This window comes from Odocoileus virginianus, chromosome 17, assembly GCF_023699985.2.
Source record: "Odocoileus virginianus isolate 20LAN1187 ecotype Illinois chromosome 17, Ovbor_1.2, whole genome shotgun sequence".
NCBI classification, from domain to species: domain Eukaryota; kingdom Metazoa; phylum Chordata; class Mammalia; order Artiodactyla; family Cervidae; genus Odocoileus; species Odocoileus virginianus.
Genome location: NC_069690.1, coordinates 16,831,946 through 16,850,473, shown reverse-complemented (window position 1 = coordinate 16,850,473; position 18,528 = coordinate 16,831,946). Strand labels below are relative to the sequence as shown.

Genomic DNA, 18,528 nt, shown 5'->3' with positions numbered 1-18,528 from the left:
GTTCACCCAAACCCATGTCCATTGAGTTGGTGATGCCATCCAACCAATCTCATCCTCTGTCATCCCCTTCTCCTCCTGCCCTCAATCTTTCCCAGCATCAGGGTCTTTTCCAATGAGTCAGCTCTTCGCATGAGGTGGCCAAAGTATTGGAGTTTCAGCTTCAACATCAATCCTTCCAATGAACACTCAGGACTGATCTCCTTTAGGATGGACTGGTTGGATCTCCTTGCCACCCAAGGGACTCTCAAGAGTCTTCTCCAACACCACAGTTCAAAAGCTTCAATTCTTCGGCGCTCAGCTTTCTTTATAGTCCAACTCTCACCTCCATACATGACCACTGGAAAAACCATAGCCTTGACTAGATGGACCTTTGTTGGCAAAGTAATGTCTCTGCTTTTTAATATGCTATCTAGTTGGTCATAACTTTCCTTCCAAGGAGTAAGTGTCTTTTAATTTCATGGCTGCAATCACCATCTGCAGTGATTTTGGAGCCCAGAAAAATAAAGTCTGACACTGTTTCCACTGTTTCCCCATCTATTTCCCATGAACTGATGGGACCGAATGCCATGATCTTGTTTTCTCAATGTTGAGCTTTAAGCCAACTTTTTCACTCTCCTCTTTCACTTTCATCAAGAGGCTCTTTAGTTCTTCACTTTCTGCCATCAGGGTGGTGTCATCTGCGTATCTGAGGTTATTGATATTTCTCTCAGCTTTCTTGATTCCAGCTTGTGCTTCCTCCAGCCCAGCGTTTCTCCTGATATACTCTGCATATAAGTTAAATAAGCAGGGTGACAACATACAGCCTTGACATACTCCTTTTTCTATTTGGAACCAGTCTGTTGTTCCATGTCCAGTTCTAACTGTTGCTTCCTGACCTGCATACAGATTTCTCAAGAGGCGGGTCAGGTGGTCTGGTATTCCCATCTCTTTCAGAATTTTCCACTGTTTATTGTGATCCACACAGTGAAAAGCTTTGGCATAGTCAATAAAGCAGAAATAGATGTTTTTCTGGAACTCTATTGCTTTTTTGATGATCCAGTGGATGTTGGCAATTTGATCTCTGGTTCCTCTGCCTTTTCTAAAACCAGCTTGAACATCTGGAAGTTCATGGTTCACATACTGTTGAAGCCTGGCTTGGAGAATTTTGAGCATTGCTTTACTAGTGTGTGAGATGAGTGCAATTGTGTGGTAGTTTGAGCAATCTTTGGCATTGCCTTTCTTAGGGATTGTAATGAAAACTGACCTTTTCCAGTCCCGTGGCCACTGCTAAATTTGCTGGCATATTGAGTGCAGCACCTTCACAGCATCATCTTTCAGGATTTGAAATAGCTCAACTGGAATTCCATCACCTCCCCTAGCTTTGTTCGTAGTGATGCTTCCTAAGACCCACTTGACTTTGCATTTAGGATGTCTGGCTCTAGGTGAGTGATTACACCATCGTGATTATCTGGGTCATGAAGATCTTTTTTGTACAGTTCTTCTGTGTATTCTTGCAACCTCTTCTTAATATTTTCTGCTTCTGTTAGGTTTATACCTTTTCTGTCCTTTATTGAGCCCATCTTTGCATGAAATGTTCCCTTGTTATCTCTAATTTTCTTGAAGAGATCTCTAGTCTTTCCCATTCAGTTGTTCTCCTCTATTTGCGCTGATCACTGAGGAAGGCTTCCTTATCTCTCCTTGGTATTCTTTGGAACTCCGCATTCAAAAGGGTATATCTTTCCTTTTCTCCTCTGCTTTTCGCTTCTCTTCTTTTCTCAGCTATTTGTAAGGCCTCCTCAGACAGCCATTTTGCTTTTTTGCATTTCTTTTTCTTGGGGATGGTCTTGCTCCCTGTCTCCTGTACAAAGTCACAAACCTCCATCCGTAGTTCATCAGGCAGTCTATCAGATCTAGTCCTTTAAATCTGTTTCTTACTTGCACTGTATAATGGTAAGGGATTTGATTTAGGTCATACCTGAATGGTCTAAGTGGTTTTCCCTACTTCTTCAATTTAAGTCTGAATTTGGTAATAAGGAGTTCATGACCTGAGCCACAGTCAGCTCCCAGTCTTGTTTTTGCTGACTGTTTAGAGCTTCTCCATCTTTGACTGCAAAGAATATTATCAATCTGATTTCGGTGTTGACCATCTGGTGATGTCCAAGTAGAGAGTCTTCTCTTGTATTGTTGGAAGAGGATCTTTTGAAGGTCACCATTATCTTCATTACCTCCACCATAGTTTGGCCCCAGGTAAATAGCAGGGAGGGAACACAGCTCCACCCATCAACAGAAAATTGGATGAAAGATTTACCCAGAGGGATCGGGTGGAGAGGGAGGTGGGAGGGGGGGACCGGGATGGTGAATACATGTAAATCCATGGCTAATTCATTTCAATGTATGACAAAAACCACTGCAATGATGTAAAGTAATTAGCCTCCAACTAATAAAAATAAATGGAAAAAAAAAAAAAGATTTACTGAGCAAGGCCCCGCCCATCAGAACAGACCCAGTTTCCCCCTCAGGCAGTCTCTCCTTATCTCCTTATCAGAGGGCAGACAGAATGAAAACCACAATCAAAACTAAGCAAACTGATCACATGGACCACAGCCTTGTCTAACTCAGTGAAACTGTGAGCCATGCCGTGTAGGGCCACCCAAGATGGACGGGTCATGGTGGAGAGTTCTGACAAAACATGGTCCACTGGAGAAGGGAATGGCAAACCAGTATTCTTGCCTTGAGAACCCCATGATTAGCATGAAAAGGCAAAAAGATAGGACACTGAAAGATGAACTCCCCAGGTCGATAGGTGCCCAATAGGCTACTGGAGATCAGTGGAGAAACAGCTCCAGAAAGAATGAAGTGATGGAGCTGTTCTTGAGAGATGGTAAATGTTTGGTAAAGTAGACCAGAGAAACGGGATGGTATTTTAGATGAAGAAAACCATGTGAGAGGGGCCAGGATTTATCATGGCTTGTTTGTGCCTACACAGAACAGAATGGCTTTATTTGAGTAAATCATGTATGAGGACTAGCAGGAAAGACAGATAGATGATCTGGGGTTAAATTATGATTTTCAAAGGCCAGTAGAATAGCAACACTTTGATGTGGTAGATAATTGAGAGTCAGGGATGGCTTTTGATCAGGTGAGTTAGGAAATGTAAAGAATGTGCAAGAAAGATGTATTAGCATTTGTATTACTGATACATTAATGAGAGGAGAGACAGGATAAGGGGGTAGAAAGTTGTGAACTAGGAAGTGTTTTGGTAAAGGTGCTATATTTAGGGGAAACTGGGAACAGAGGAAGGAATGAGTATTAAAACTGTCAGAGGAAGTTTGACAGAACTTGAATGATCAGTACAGAGAAGGGGGTAGGCAAAGATGGTTATGCTTTTTTTTTTTTTTTTGAATTTTAGCTTTTTATCCTGATGTGTAGAAAGAGTGTTCCTTGTTGGTGAAAATCTCATAAATCCATTGGAATATAATCTCCATGAATATGAAAGTTAGGGAAACATAATGCCTTGATCAGTAGTATCCCCCTGACTTGGAAAGTGCCTTGAGTGTAGAAGTGCTCAATAAATGCATAGAAGGGATGCAGGAATGCATTTGACATGTCAAAGTTGAAGTAAATTTCAGTTGCCATCTGTAAATTTAGAATGTGACAGTTTTTACCACCAAAGTGACTTTTGTTTTTGAAGAAGGAAAGTTGAAACCTTTATTTATTGAGAGACAGTGATAGGTCAGGTGCTCTGCTAAGCACTTGCACATATGTGATGTTGTTTAATTCTTCCTGGAACCTTGAAGAGATGGTATTATTATCTCCCTGAAAGTGTTGACTTTTTCTAGTCCCCCAAATTATACATATTTATAAAATCATATTGTACGTGGTGAAGATGATACGTATTTGAGACTTGCTTCAAAATAATTCATGGGGAAGGACAAGAGAGAATATGGAAAAGAGATGAGGTTGGGTGATGGGTTCACATACCCGATTACACTGTTGTCACTAGTTCTGAAACTTTTCCATTTTTTAATAATAAAGGAAAGAAAAAAATCATGTTGTTCATGGTGATATATACTGGCCTAACTGCCATTTTTTTAAATAAAATGAAACAATTTGAGCCTCCAGATAATGACTGTAATGGATTATAACCCATAGAGTAATATAATAATCCATGAGACCACACTCATAAGAAACAGAAGGGAAAGTTTTTTCTTACAGGAGAATGCAAAGTAATACAGGAGAATAGATAGAAATAAAAAATCACCATCTAGCAGCCACGATAGCAGTACTTGTTTTAGGCAAGAAGCTTGAATGGCTGCTAAACCTAATAGCCAAAGGTTTGATGAGAACCACAGCATTTACATAGTTTCAAAGTACCTCCTCATAGGATATTTTTTAATTAGAAAAAAATAACTTTACTGGAGAAACCTAACACCACCTCCTCCAAGTGATGACAGCGAACATCACAGTAATGGGACAAATTGACATTATCACTTCTTGCATATTCTGCAAAAAAAGCAGAGCCTGAAATTAATCGTGGGATAACATCATACAGACCCAGTTGAGAGAGAGACTACAGAATAAATGACTTTAGTCTTCAGAAATGTGAAGGTCATGAAAGATAAAGATGGAGGAAAGCCTCCAGATTAAAGGAGACTAAAGAGATATGACAACCAAATGGAACGTTTGATTCTGGACAGAAAAGATTTTTCTTTTCTATAACGGATAATAGTGAGACATGAATAAGGTTTATAGATTACATAATAGCACTGTTTTGGGTGTTAATTTCCTGATCTTGACATTACTTGATTTAACTGTGGTTATGTAAAAGAATGATACTGTTTCTAGGAAATACATACTGGTGTGCTTCAGGGTAAAGGGGCATCATGTCTGTGATTTACTCTCAAATTTTTTTTTAAATTTTATATGTATATTATATATAGAGAGAGAATAATAATGCAAATATGGTTAAATGCTAACATGTGGAGAATTTGGTTAAAGGATAGACATGACTCCTTTGAATTATTTTTGCAGTTTTTCTGTACATCTGGAATTTTCTAAAAATAAAAAGAGCCAGAGCTGCTGGCTTAGTCACCAGTGAATCAGTGAATTATTTTAATTAACTTACGTAGTATTTGTGTATGCGGTGCTCACTGACTTTGGGGATCGTCATGCATTTTCTGTATTACTAACGTGTTAAAATGGGTTATTCTCCCAGGTCTGTAACTAGTCTTCTAGTGAGACCATGAGAAAATCACTGTGGCTGGGTCCCAGGCTCTTCATCTGAAATTTCTGTGGGGAGCTGGATAAGTTGACTTCAGTACCTGGCTCCTAGCAGTTCTCTGATGATGGGCTCCAGATTCTCTGACTCAGGGAAATGTTACCTTATTGTCAGCCCCTTGAAGAAGGCCCAAGCCTTCTCACACATGTAAATTGAAAGGATTGAGGAGTCAGGAGCCAGAAGATGCCTGTTAAGCACCTGGACTGCCCTTTATCTGCTGTAGCCGCTTGTTTGCAGCACGCCCTCTGAGTTGTTTTCACCACTACTCTCCCTTCCAGCCGGTCATTATTTTTCCACAGACTTGACTTGTAGTTTTAGTCACACTTTCTTTTAGTCACTTATTTAGCAAAGGAATGTGACTTTCCTTGACTTTAACATTTTCCGGCTCTTTTATATTTAGACTTTTGAAAACTATAGTTTGCTATCACAGCAGAGGTCAACAGGCGGGTGGACTGTTTTGGTTTTGAATCACAGAGGATTTTAGTTGATAAGCATTTGAATGTCTAATAATAGTAATAGTAATCATATGATCAGCAAATGATGGGAATGAAAGTCAAGTTTCAGAAAGAAAGTTAAGAATTTAAGTTTGTACATTAAAAAACCTGTAACAGGAAAGTTTCTTTGCTCTTATTAACCCTTTAAATATGATACCTTAGAAAGGATGTAGAGATATGAAGAAATAGACACTCTGATCTTCTATTGGTAATGATGTAAATTCTTTTTTGGCAATAATATAACAGTGTCTATTAAAAGCAAAAAGATCATGCGTGCTAACTTGAGTTCCTCTTCTAGGAACTTATCCTGTAGAAATTAACATTGCAGCCCTGTTCATCATTAGGGGATTACATTAATAAATTGTGACATATCACACACTGGATTCTTATACTCTTATCAAAAAATAATGTAGGAAGCTTTTTAAATGTTAATATAAAATGCATTATTATTACTGCTTTTAAAAATTGTGATAAAATATACAAAACAACATAACATTTTTACCTTTAGTAAATATTCCGTTCAAGGGCATTAAATATGTTTGCAATATTGTGTAACCATCACCACTTTCTACATTTAAAACTTCTTCAGCACCAACAAAAACTCTGTTATTTATTAGATAATAACTTTCTCTTCCCTCTCCTGGGAGATTTTTAAAGATTGTCATGGAATACTGTCCATAATTAAGTGATAAAAATTGTAAAATAGTATAAATACTCTGATTCTACTGTGGTAAATTATTATAATATGTTAATATGAGTGTGGGAAGATCTGGGAGACTACACATATTAAACAGTTTATGGGGGATACTAGGGGAGATTTTACGTTTATACTACATATTTTAGTAATTTTTTGTTTTAAATGGTGAACATGTGTAACTTTTCTAAGCAGAAAAAAAAGATGTACTGAAAATTGGTAATTTAGATGACTCTCATCCTCTGATTTTAGGTAATAAATAACAGACTTCGTTGTGTGGTTGCTAAATTTGAGCTTTCTAGAATCTGAATACCTTATTAAAGTATCCTTTTTTCTTTTCACAGCTAGAGTTGGGAAGACATCACTGATTATGTCTCTAGTCAGTGAAGAATTCCCAGAAGAGGTAGGCATTGTGATTTCTTTCCTACATTTAAATTTTTTATCAAAACTGAGTTAAATGAAATACATTTTAGGTTTTTTTTGGCATGTGTTTCCTTTCTGATAGTTAATGACTTTTTAGAAAGGCTCATGTTAGTTTTTACAGGACATCTCTGAAATATAGGAGAAAGAGTCAAACCAGTTCTGAGTTCACATAAGGCCTTTGTGTTTCTTACTTTTGACCTTGGCTAGGACATATGTCATCTCTCTGTCTTAGTTGTCTCATCTGTAAAATGGGAACTGAAAGGGATATTAGGGATCATCTAAGCTGTGTAATTCTTTCTTAAAAATAAAATGTTTTTATAAGCCCCAAATAAAGAACAGATGAGTATTCCTTTAGTTGAAGTAAGGATGAAATGTCTGGCTCCCCACCTGCCTTCTGTCTGACTCTCCCCAGTCTTTGAGACATCATTAGAGCCACTAGGATTCTGATACACATGTTTGAAATAATCTCAAATGTTATCTACCTACATCATTTTACAAATAAAAATTCTAATTCCTTCCACCTTGCCCACCTCGAAGAATTGTTGTGGGTTTCAAATGAGATAAACTTACTGAAATACCACCAAAAGCATGGTGGTTTTGGTTTTGCTGGCAGTGTATCTATTTACATGTTGGAAGATCCAGTATGGTGAACAGTGGCCTAAAGCATTATGTAAAGATATTGTTATGAGGAATGGGATCAATGCAAATGAGATAAAGATTATTTCTTCTTATTTTCTTTCTTCATGTAATACGTATTATTAGCGTCATGGTTTGCATTTATCATTTATTTACTTTCGTTTAATTAGGAATATCTGTGCAATTTCGTTGTTCAGAGAGGAATTTAATGTATTATGTGGTAGTTATTTCAGTAATTACAATTGTCATGTGACCATTGTTTCTTTCACTTTTTTTCTCTTAAATAAGATAGTTAAATCATAACTTAATTTGAAAAGTGGAGTGTATTATCATATGTGGTTTGTGAAATCAGCAACATTAGTTATGATCACTTACAGTATAATACCTAAAAGTTTTTTGTGATATTTTAACTTAGTTTGGAATTGTCATTTTATCATAGTCCTTTTGGGTGTGGATAAGGAGGTTTTTTAATAATGGGGTTGTGCTTAAGGATTATATAGCCAAACAGTTATCTTCTAGAAGAGATCAATTTTGATAATTTATTAATTTATTTGAGGATTTTTTTTTTTTTTTTTTGCTACCCTGAGTGGCATGCAGAATCTTAGTTCCGTGACCAGGGGTGGAACCTGTACCTCCTGCATTGGGAGTGCAGAATGTTTTGGGGTTGGTTTTTTTTTTGGTTCAATAACTTTATTGGACAATCAGCAGTTCTCATCCACATTAACTGTCTGTAGAGTGGTGACAGGCACATAGGTAGCCCAAGTGTAGAGCTTGTTTGGTGAGTCTTCATCTTAATTTTGTTTTCTGAAAAGCTGCATACGGATCCACTATGGGACATTCCTTATTCCTTTGGCCCAGACAGCTCTATTGAGCTGTGTCAATGCAAACATCTGGGGTTCCCATCTCCTTCATGGCCAATTTCTGGATTTCTTTGAGTGCCTGAGGGACACACTTCTTGAAACCCACTGCATGGATGCACATGAATGTTGATAGTGTATTCTCCTGATCCCCACCTCACTGATGGTGGATCAGCCCTTCTTCTAGCTGTCTTTCTTTGTGTGGATGCCATCCTGCCAGATGGTGGTTGGAGAGGACAGGAGCATGGAATCTTAACCACTTGAGGATAGGTCTTCACTTGCAGAATATCTTAAGCCTTCAACAAAATAGAATGAAAACTACATTTTAGAAATCTAATTTTTAAGTATTGTTTTGGGAGCTAAAGTATCCTTAATATGTCCTGTGCCCACACAGGTATAAATGTGCCTTTTTTTTTTTTAAGTGTTTTGTCATAGCTTTAATGTGTATTTGCATCTATGGTAAAGCACAAAAATAAACATTTAAAATTATAGTAAATACCTGTAAAGGTAAGCATGGGTGAAAGGGCTAATTATGCATGAATTTACATAATCTACTAAAAAGTTTGATTGCTGATATTCAAAGGTTTTTCCTTCTTTTACATTTGTTTGCAAATGAAGGTTCCTCCCCGGGCAGAAGAAATCACCATTCCAGCTGATGTTACCCCTGAGAGAGTTCCAACGCACATTGTAGATTACTCAGGTAGTAAATGTCTTCTTGCAGGTGAAGCTGTAGAGTTAAATTAAAAGTCCTTAAAAAGATACTTACTAAGCGTTAAAAAATGTTTTAGGAAGGGTGTCTCTTTTTCTCACAGTAAATGATCATTTACTCTTGTCTCATCCCACACCCCACAAAAAGCCTTTACCTTGCAGTACTCTGTCCCTAATTTACTAAGTTGGGTTCCATAATAATGAAAGGGAAAGGGGAATGGCAAATGACTAGATAAATCATAACCCTCCTTGAATTAGCATATTTGCAGAGAATTCTCTGTTATTTTGTTATCAGGCATTCAGGTATGCTCTGGTGATGTAGAAAGAGTTCTCATGTGAAAATTTGTTGAGTTCTAACTTTGTTTTTTAATTTGTCAGAGTTTGTCCTAAAAAAAAAAAGTTAAGACAGGTTGCTTACGTTAAATGATAATGGAAGCACATCTATATTGTTTTTAATAATGTAAAGTTTTTCTGCACAATACTACTTACTTTTTAATCATTAAATTATTTTGCTTTGTTCTGGAACTTCATTTGTAAAGGAAGGGTCAGTTTTAACATGTACCTCTGATGAGGGCTGTTGATAATGGGGGAGACTGTATATGAAATCAGGAGGTATATGGGAAATCTCTGTGCCTTCCACTCAGTTTTGCTGTGAATCTAAAACTGCTCTGAAAAATGAAATCTATTTTTAAAAATATGTATAACCACATTGGTAATACTTTGTTGTGCTGAGCTGGTATACTATCCATTCTAAAAATGAAATACTAGAACTGTACAGTCTAATACATGTGACTGTTGAACACTTAAAATGTGTCTAGTCTAAATTGAAATGTGCTCTAAGTATAAAATATAAGTGGATTTAGAAGACAGTATAAATAAAGAACAGTATCTCATAATTTTTCTGTTGGTTACATGTTGAAATTTTAGTATTTTTGATACTTTGGGTTAAATTAAAAAGTCATTTTACCTGTTTCTTTTTACTTTGTTTAAGGTGACTACTAGAAAATTTAAAATTCCTTGTATGGTTTATATCATATTTCTGTTGGATAGTATTGTACTAGAAGCTGAGGGGAGTTGGATGCTCCCTGCTAGAGTCAGTCTCGTAACTAGCTCTATGTATAGGATTATTCTTTTTCAGTGTGTGTAGCTACATGTTTAGATTCACTTCAGTATTACAATTGAAGCTTTAACTGCTTGATTATTCAACTTATGAGAAGATATTTGAAATACGGCCAGTTATTTAGCATTAATTGAGATACCATTGTACTCATTTGTAACATTAGTTTGTATGTCAGAAATAACATTTAGAGGGGAAGCAGTTAACGCAAAGTGATCTAATAGATCAATAATTGCTTTGCTCTCCATTTGTTTACTTCTCTCTCCTCTTTCTCCTAGCTATGTACCATGCCCGTCCCCTGCACCTGTGGGATTATAGGCATATCCCTCCATGAGGCCAGTTCTAGCCAGAGAGATGGGCGAGTGAGGGAATGCTTGACTTTTCGTTATCATGCTCTGGCTTTGCCTCTGGGGCCTGGTTAAGATTACTTGTATCGAAAAAAAAAAAAAAAAAGATTACTTCTATGGGCTTTCTAGATCTTAAGCTTGTATTTCCCAGACTCTCACCTAGCTTTTTGACCCTGTGTGTGTAGACTTTTTGTCTGGGCTTCTGACTCTTTCGTACTCAGTCTTCTAGCTAGAGTTTCTGATCTCTTTTGCCAGGCCCTTCTCAGCTTTGGGTCAGATGCTGGCCCAGATTTATCACACAGTGCTCTGTGCTGTTCCCTGCCTGACTTATCCCCGTGTAGACTTGTCTCTCGGTGCCAGCCAGCTTCCTTATCATAGTTCCATTCTTTCCTTTCTCTGGCTTTGCCTTTTCTTTGCCACTTGTCTGGAAGTACATCTTGTAAATGACATGAGGGGTGAGGGAGGCTTTGAGGGATGTTAGATGGATGTCAGATGGATTTTAGCTTGGTTGTTCATTCATTTTTATGAAAGTGTTTAAAATATGAAAAAAAATTGACTTTGTCATTTGTAGAAGCAGAACAGAGTGATGAACAGCTTCATCAAGAAATATCACAGGTGAGTTAAAAAAAAATAGTTCTAGGTTTGTTTGTGGGAGAACAATGATGATCCTGTGCCTGCCATTTCCTTCTCTAGCAGAGAGGGCTTTTTTAGTTCTTTACTGTTGCTGCTGACTTTGAGTATGTATTTTTGCCATAAATCCTTTGCTCTTAGAGGCATGCTAAGTTTTTAATTTTCAAATTTTTTTCTTTGTTTGACTGAAATACATTAACTAGCTGGTAATTAAATGCTCCATTTGTATTATTTTAAAATACTATCAATTTGTTGATTTTTCTTATAGGCTAATGTCATCTGCATAGTTTATGCTGTTAACAACAAGCATTCCATTGATAAGGTATGACTGTGTGACTTTTTTCACTATACTGTGTTAAATTTCAGTGGGGACACTTTAAAAATTGATCCTCAATTTAGAATTTTAGAAGTCCTAGGGTGGAGTGTTTTCACGGGAGATCCCCATTAGGCCTTAACTACTTTTAATTTTCATTTTAGGTAACAAGTCGATGGATTCCTCTCATAAATGAAAGAACAGACAAAGACAGCAGGTACTTTTTTCTCTCTCAAACTTTGTATATTGAAAAATTTCAAACTTAGAGAAAAGTCGCAAGAAATAGTGCAATGAACATCTGTAAACTATTCACTTAGATCTACTAGTGAAAGTTTGCCATATGTGCTTTATCTAACAGGTCTGTTTATACACACACACCTTTATCGGAGAGGAATTACTTGAGGCCACATACATATTTGAGAGCAGAGCAGAAAATAGAGCTCTGAAACTGTAATGTGCCCTCTCTCTTGAGATGCCCTTTTGAGGACTGGCATTACCCCAGTCATTGAGTGTTCACCATGTGAAATATGTAAGAGCACAGTCATTATCACTGTTTTAAAGTCACTTTGTAATGACATACTGACTGAGCTGAAAGGAGCTCTCTAGAGCTATACTGTCCAGTGCAGTAGCTTCTAGTCAGTTGTGGCAATTTAACTTTAAGTAAAATTAAATAAAACTAAAAATTCGTTGCCTCAGATGCAGCCACATTTCAAGAGCTTGATAGGCACTTGTGGCTAGAGGTTAGGGTAATGGAAAGTACAAATAAAGTTCATTTCTGTCATCATAGAGGTTGTATTGGACTGGACTTCCTTGGAGGAAACAATGCCTCTATGCTCCTGACACTTGCTTTTCTTGCTTATTTCTTGAACTGTTTTGAGGACTCTTCTGAGAAGTCAGTTTTGCCAGGATCTATGAAGCACTAACTTGAACAGCTGAATTTTTAAAATTGACTCTACCATGAGAGCTTCCTAAACTGCTCTCTAGAAACTAGCTGGCTTGTCTCCTGTCCTTTTTAGTGCGCCGTCTAAAGTGGCCTTCAGTGTTGGGGAGGTCTACTGAGATCTAATTAGATCTCATTGAGCGTTTCTCAGGTGTGGGTGTACCCTTACCCTTCCCTGAGTCATAGGAGCATGTTTATTTCTCTTATGGTTGATTTGTTCCAAGGTGGTCTGTTTCATTAATGTATGGACTTCACATTTCCCCAGTACCTTCTTTCCTGGGCCTCATACCTTAGGTTTATATTTGTTACACATATGTTCTTATTTAGGACTTCTGTGGACCCTTATCACGGCGGTCCTTAGTCAGGTGTGCCCATCACTGTCACCTGAGGTACCTTACAACAGCATGGATGCCTTTGCTCTACTGTTTGAGTTCTAGGATTAGTACATTTGGAGTAGGGCTTGGACTTATGTGTTTTCTTTTTTTAAGATCCGTAAATTATTCTGAGCACACCTTTGGTTGTAAAGCAGTGCATTTTGGGGAACTCTCCTGGCTCTGTTAACAATCTATGTTTGGGTTATGTAGTGGGCCAGTCCTTTTACACATAATAACCACACTAGGTGGTTAAATAAGTGCCTGCGAGTGTTTCTTTTACAATCTGGAATCCCAGCTAGATGATTTGCCTTTTCTTTAAGCTCTCTTGTGGGTTGTACGAATAATTGTTCTCCTCTGGGCTAGTTCTCCTTGGTAATCCCCATTCAGATTTCTGATAGGCCTTTCAGATTTAATTTATTGAAAATAAAATTCTTTATTCCCTGCCTATTCCCCGCTGCCCCCACCCCCAGATTTCTCAATCTTTTCTGTCTCAAAAGATCTGTTCATTTTGGGGACTTCCCTGGCGGCTCAGTGGTTGGGACTTCAACTTCCAGCATGGGGAACTAGGATCCCACATGCCTCTGGGCCAAAGGACCAAAACATAAAACAGAAGCAATGTATTGTAACAAATTCAGTTAAAACTTTAAAAATGGAAAAAAAAAATCTTTCGTCCAGCCAAAAAAATCTATGTACTTTTCTTGATTTCTGTTTTCCTTCAATCTCCATATCTAATCTACCATTGCTCCTATCTGTTCTAGTTCAAAAATATATCTCAAATCTGAAAATTTCCTCTGTCTTCACTACACTAATCCAGGATACCACATTAAAAGGACTTTTTTATTATTGAAAAAAAATCAAATATATTGAGAAGTAGAGAGAACAGTATAATGAATCCCTCTGTATCATCCAGCTTCAACAATCAACAACTCATGGCCAGTGTTGTTTCATTTATTACACCTCTCTTTGGGATCATTTTGAACAAATCAGACATCATACCATACTATAACTATTTCGATATGTATCTCTCAAAGATAACAAATGACTGCATTTAAAAATGTCTATCAGATCATGTCATTCACCTACTTATAACCCTTCTGTGGCTTCCCATTTTACACTTAAAACACACTCTCTTTACTATAGCTGTAAAGTCCTTTTGCATCTGGCCTTTGCTCTTCTCTCCAGCTCCACTTCATGTGTCTTCCCCTTTGACCAGTACTCCTCAGTCACTCTGGCATTTTTCTGTTCTCCGGACTCATGGGGATGTTTCTTCAGTTTGGGGCTTTTCCACATGCTGTCCCCTTGTCCCAGCTAGCTCTTTCCAGGCTCTTCACCTGACGGATTCCATCTCATCCTTCACTTCTTGACTCAAATGCCACCTTGTCAGAGGGATTGTTCCCTGATTACCATGTATAGTTAGCCCTCTTCAATTACTTTATCACTGTACTTTACCAGGTTACAATGTACATTAAAATAAAATCTCATGTCTTTTGCCTTCCTTATTATTACCATGTGCCCTGTTTATTTCAGGCTGCCTTTGATACTGGTTGGCAACAAATCTGACCTGGTGGAATATAGTAGTATGGAGACCATCCTTCCTATTATGAACCAATACACAGAAATAGAAACCTGTGTGGAGGTATGCCTTCTCATTTGATTTTGAAATTTACGGTTGGTGAATTCTCACTAAATTGAGGTTCAGAATAGGAGATGGGGGAAGATGTGGGGTGGAATAAATTTCCTGTTTGTGAAGTCATGTAAATCAAATAAAACAGAGAACTTGGGATTGGCCTCTGAGCTCTTTGTAGACAGTCATATGGTGATATTCAGTAAGAAAAATGCATTTTTTCAGTTTCTTCAAGGAATCTTGATAGTTAAAAAAATTTTTTTTAATGTTTCTAGCTCTCTCTCTCTGAATTGCTTTGAGTGAAACATTTAAAATTTTCTTTTCAGTGTTCAGCAAAAAATCTGAAGAACATATCAGAGCTCTTCTATTATGCGCAGAAAGCAGTTCTTCATCCCACAGGACCCCTGTACTGCCCAGAGGAGAAAGAGGTAAACCCCCACCCATCAGGCCGTGTTAGCAAGGGCTGGGGTGTGCAGGTAGCAGCTCCGTTAGGATACTGACTGTTACTGACTCTGCTGGAATTTAAACTTATTGCTTATTAAGCTGTTGTATTTCCTAGATACTTTTCTTCAAAGACAGTCAGATTTAATGCTCAGAATAATATGTCAGGTCGAATACTATTTTAAGAAATGTAATTAAAACAAACAGAAGAATTGGCGACCGAAACAACAGAAAGTCCAAAGACTTAACTAATGGTCTATTTGCTTTGCTACTATAAAATCCACTAGCTTAATAACACATACAGTCGAAAAACTTGTATAATTATTTGACATGGATACAATATATAATGCAATTGGAATACTCCCTTTTGTTCCATAGCTTAGACTTCCTTGGTGTCTCAGATAGTAAAGCGTCTGCCTGCAATGTGGGAGACCTGGGTTCAATCCCTGGGTTGGGAGGATCCCCTGGAGAAGGAAATGGCAACCCACTCCAGTACTCTTGCCTGGAAAATTCCATGGACAGAGGAGCCTGGTAGGCTACAGTCCATGGGGTTGCAAAGAGTCGGACACGACTGAGTGACTTCACTTCACTTAGAAACACAGTAATTCCTTAATGAAATATCTAAAATTTAACAATATTTTACCATAGAATTTTTTTCTGCCAAAGTGTAAAGGTGTTTTTTTTTTTTAATTACCTGTAACAGGCAAAATTATTTAAGTCAGTAAACTTAAGGAATTTCACATTCTGGTTCTTTCCACTGCCAGTCACCATAGATTTTCAAAATTAAATTTTAAATTGAGATATAACTCACATGCCATAAAGTTCACTTTTTTGTTCTTTTCAGTGATTTTTAGTGTATTCACAAAGTTGTGTGTTCATCATCACTGTCTGGTTTCAGAGCATTTCATCACCCCCAGAGAAACCCTGTACCCATTAGCAGTTACTCCCATTCCCTCCTCCCCCTTCCCCTAGTTTTTGGCGACCACTAGTCTGCTTTCCATCTCTCTGGATTTGCCTATTCTGGGCATTTCATATGAATGGAATCATACAATATGTGGTCTTCTGTGTCTGGCTTCTTTCACGTAGTGTAATGTTTCCAAGATACATCCATGTTGAAGCGTTACTAGTACTTCATTCCTTTTTATGGTCAAATGACACTTCATTGTATGGATATAGCATATTTTGTTTATCCATTCAACGGTTGGTAGATAATTGGGTTGCTTCCACCGTTTGGCTGTTGTGAATACTGCTGAGAACACTCAGATACAATTTTGAACCCCTGTTTTGAATGTCTGTTTAGCAGTGGAATTGCTAGGTCACATGGTAATTCTATGTTTTACTCATTTGAGTAACCACTAAAATTAAAGTCCCAGTTTCTCCACATCTTTGCCAGTACATGCTATCCTCCCCCTGGCCTTTGTTTGTAGTTATCCTGGTAGATGTGAGTTTGAACTGCATTTCCATGATGGCTAATGATATTTCACATCATTTCATGTGTTTATTGGCCATTTGTGTATCTCCTTTGGAGAAAGTTCTATTTAAGTATTTTATCCATCTCTTAGTTATTTGTTTCTTTTGTTGTTTTGAGTTTTTAAAGAGTAGAAGTTTGCTGGGGGAAAAAAGCTTCCTGAAAAGATTTTTTTCAGGGAAAATTTGTCCTATAGGTGAATGGTTGGAGAACTGACCCATGGGCCAAATTTGGCCTGCCACCTGCTTTTTTTTTTTTAATTTATTTTTTAATTGAAGCTTTACAGAATCATGTTGGTTTCTGCCAAGCATCAGCATGAATCAGCCATAGATATATATATGCCCCCTTCCTCTTGAACCTCCCTCCCCATCCCACCTCTCTAGGTTGCAGCTTGAGCTCCCTGAGTCATTCAGCAGATTCCCATTGGCTCTGTTTTACATATGGTCATGTATGTTTCCATCTTATTCTCTCCGTACATCCCACCCTTTCCCCCTGCCACCACGCCCTTAAGTCTGTTCTGTACATCTGTGTCTCCATTGCTCCTCTGCAGATGATTTCATCAGTACCGTCCTTCTAGATTCCATATATATGTGTTAGTATATGGTATTTGTTTTTCTCTTTCTGACTTCTTTCACTCTGTATAATAGACTCCAGGTTCATCCACCTCATTAGAATTGACTCAAATGCATTGCTTTTTATGGCTGAGTAATATTCCATCATACATATGTACCACAGCCACTTTATCCATTCATCTGTCGACCGCCACCTGCTTTTATATAGCCTGTGAGCTAAGATACATTTTGCATTTTTTAATGATTGGGGGAAAAGTCAAAAAGAATAACGTTTTGAGATATGGGAAAATTTATATAGCCTTCGGATTTCATCGCTCATAGGTAAGTTTTATTGTAGTGCAGCCATGTTCATTCCCTCATGTGTGTCTGTGCTTTCCTGCTGTGAAGGCGGTCATGGGATTGCAGCAGACCTAGTCTGTGGTAACTGTCATCACACCACTGCTCTATGCCCTGCAAACTGCACTGACACACTTCAGACTTGGCAGCAGCATCTCATGTGCCACATACCTCTGTACAGTAGCATTTTGTTTTTTTATTACCCAGTACATACAGATGCCAAAACAAGAAGAGAAAGAAAGTGGATCTTCAGATGGCAGAACAGATATATTTTCTGAGCTATAATTCCAGCATCAGTTTTTTTTGTACCTCGATGCACATGCAAAGGAAGTTTGCTTATTTCCTAATCCATTTGACCATGCAGTTGAGGAGGTTCCACCCAGCCTTCAGTTGGAACTGATTAATATGATTAACAGGCAAATATCATGAAAAAAATCAAATAGAATTCTATAAATGCCTTCCAAGTGATGAATGTTTTCAAAGAAAGTTGTATGTTTATGGATCAGTGTCACTATTGGGATTGTTTATCTGTGCAAAAAGACATTTTCAGATTGAAATATGTGAAATCTCATTACAAATCAGCATTAATAGCTGAATATCTGCAATTGATTTTCATGATAGGGAAAGCTAGCTTTTTTTAAAATTAAAGTGTAGTTGATTTATAATACTGGGTTAGTTTTGGGTATGTATCATAGTGGTCTTTTTGTTTTTGTAGGATTTTTTTGCAGATTATATTCCATTATATAATCCATGGGGTCGCAAAGAGTCGGACACGACTGAGCGACTGAGCTGAACTGATATTCCATTATGGTTTATTACAAGATAGGGAACACTGACTTTGAACCCCAACTAAGCCAATCGTTATCCCTCCAAGAAGAATTCCATGCTTCTGTAATATTAGTAGACCTATAGAGCAAAGGTATACTCAGTTATTATTATATTTTAAATTTAATTAATAAAAACTTTGTGAAAATTTGGTTATCTCTTTGCTGTGTTAAGTACCTACATGATGTCCTTGATTTTGCCTGTTGGTCCCCAATGCCTAAAGTATTTGCTATGTCTTTATTTATTGTTAGACATTATTATTATGTCTTCATTAATTGCTTTACCATAAACGTGCTGACCTCTGGTATAAATATTAATCTGAGTTATCCCTTAATCTGACCCTGATTTAGTCTTCCTTAATCCTGGTTTATATTCTTAATTGAAATGTTTCTTTCTAACTTGCCCTAAGTTCAATATTTCCAAAGTTCACCTCATAATAGTCAGTAGGTGTCCTTGTTAAAAATACAGGTTC

At 37.5% G+C, this 18,528-nt stretch overlaps 1 protein-coding gene across 7 annotated transcripts in view; it reads left to right on the top strand.

Annotated features, from left to right (window-relative positions):
• The window catches only part of RHOT1 (ras homolog family member T1), a 63,693-nt gene that overhangs the window by 13,194 nt on the left and 31,971 nt on the right, over nt 1–18,528 (top strand). For 6 of the 7 annotated variants that reach the window (XR_011492122.1, XM_020898523.2, XM_020898536.2 and 3 more), the window contains exons 2-8: nt 6,790–6,848; nt 8,980–9,061; nt 11,105–11,148; nt 11,432–11,485; nt 11,641–11,693; nt 14,318–14,426; nt 14,741–14,842. Coding sequence is in view for 6 of the 7 variants with exons in the window: in XM_020898523.2 (XP_020754182.2) it covers nt 6,790–6,848; nt 8,980–9,061; nt 11,105–11,148; nt 11,432–11,485; nt 11,641–11,693; nt 14,318–14,426; nt 14,741–14,842 (503 nt within the window). In the remaining variant the exon portion in view is untranslated. The remainder of the gene's footprint in view (nt 1–6,789; nt 6,849–8,979; nt 9,062–11,104; nt 11,149–11,431; nt 11,486–11,640; nt 11,694–14,317; nt 14,427–14,740; nt 14,843–18,528) is intronic. The other variant, XM_070478718.1, reaches the window with a different exon arrangement.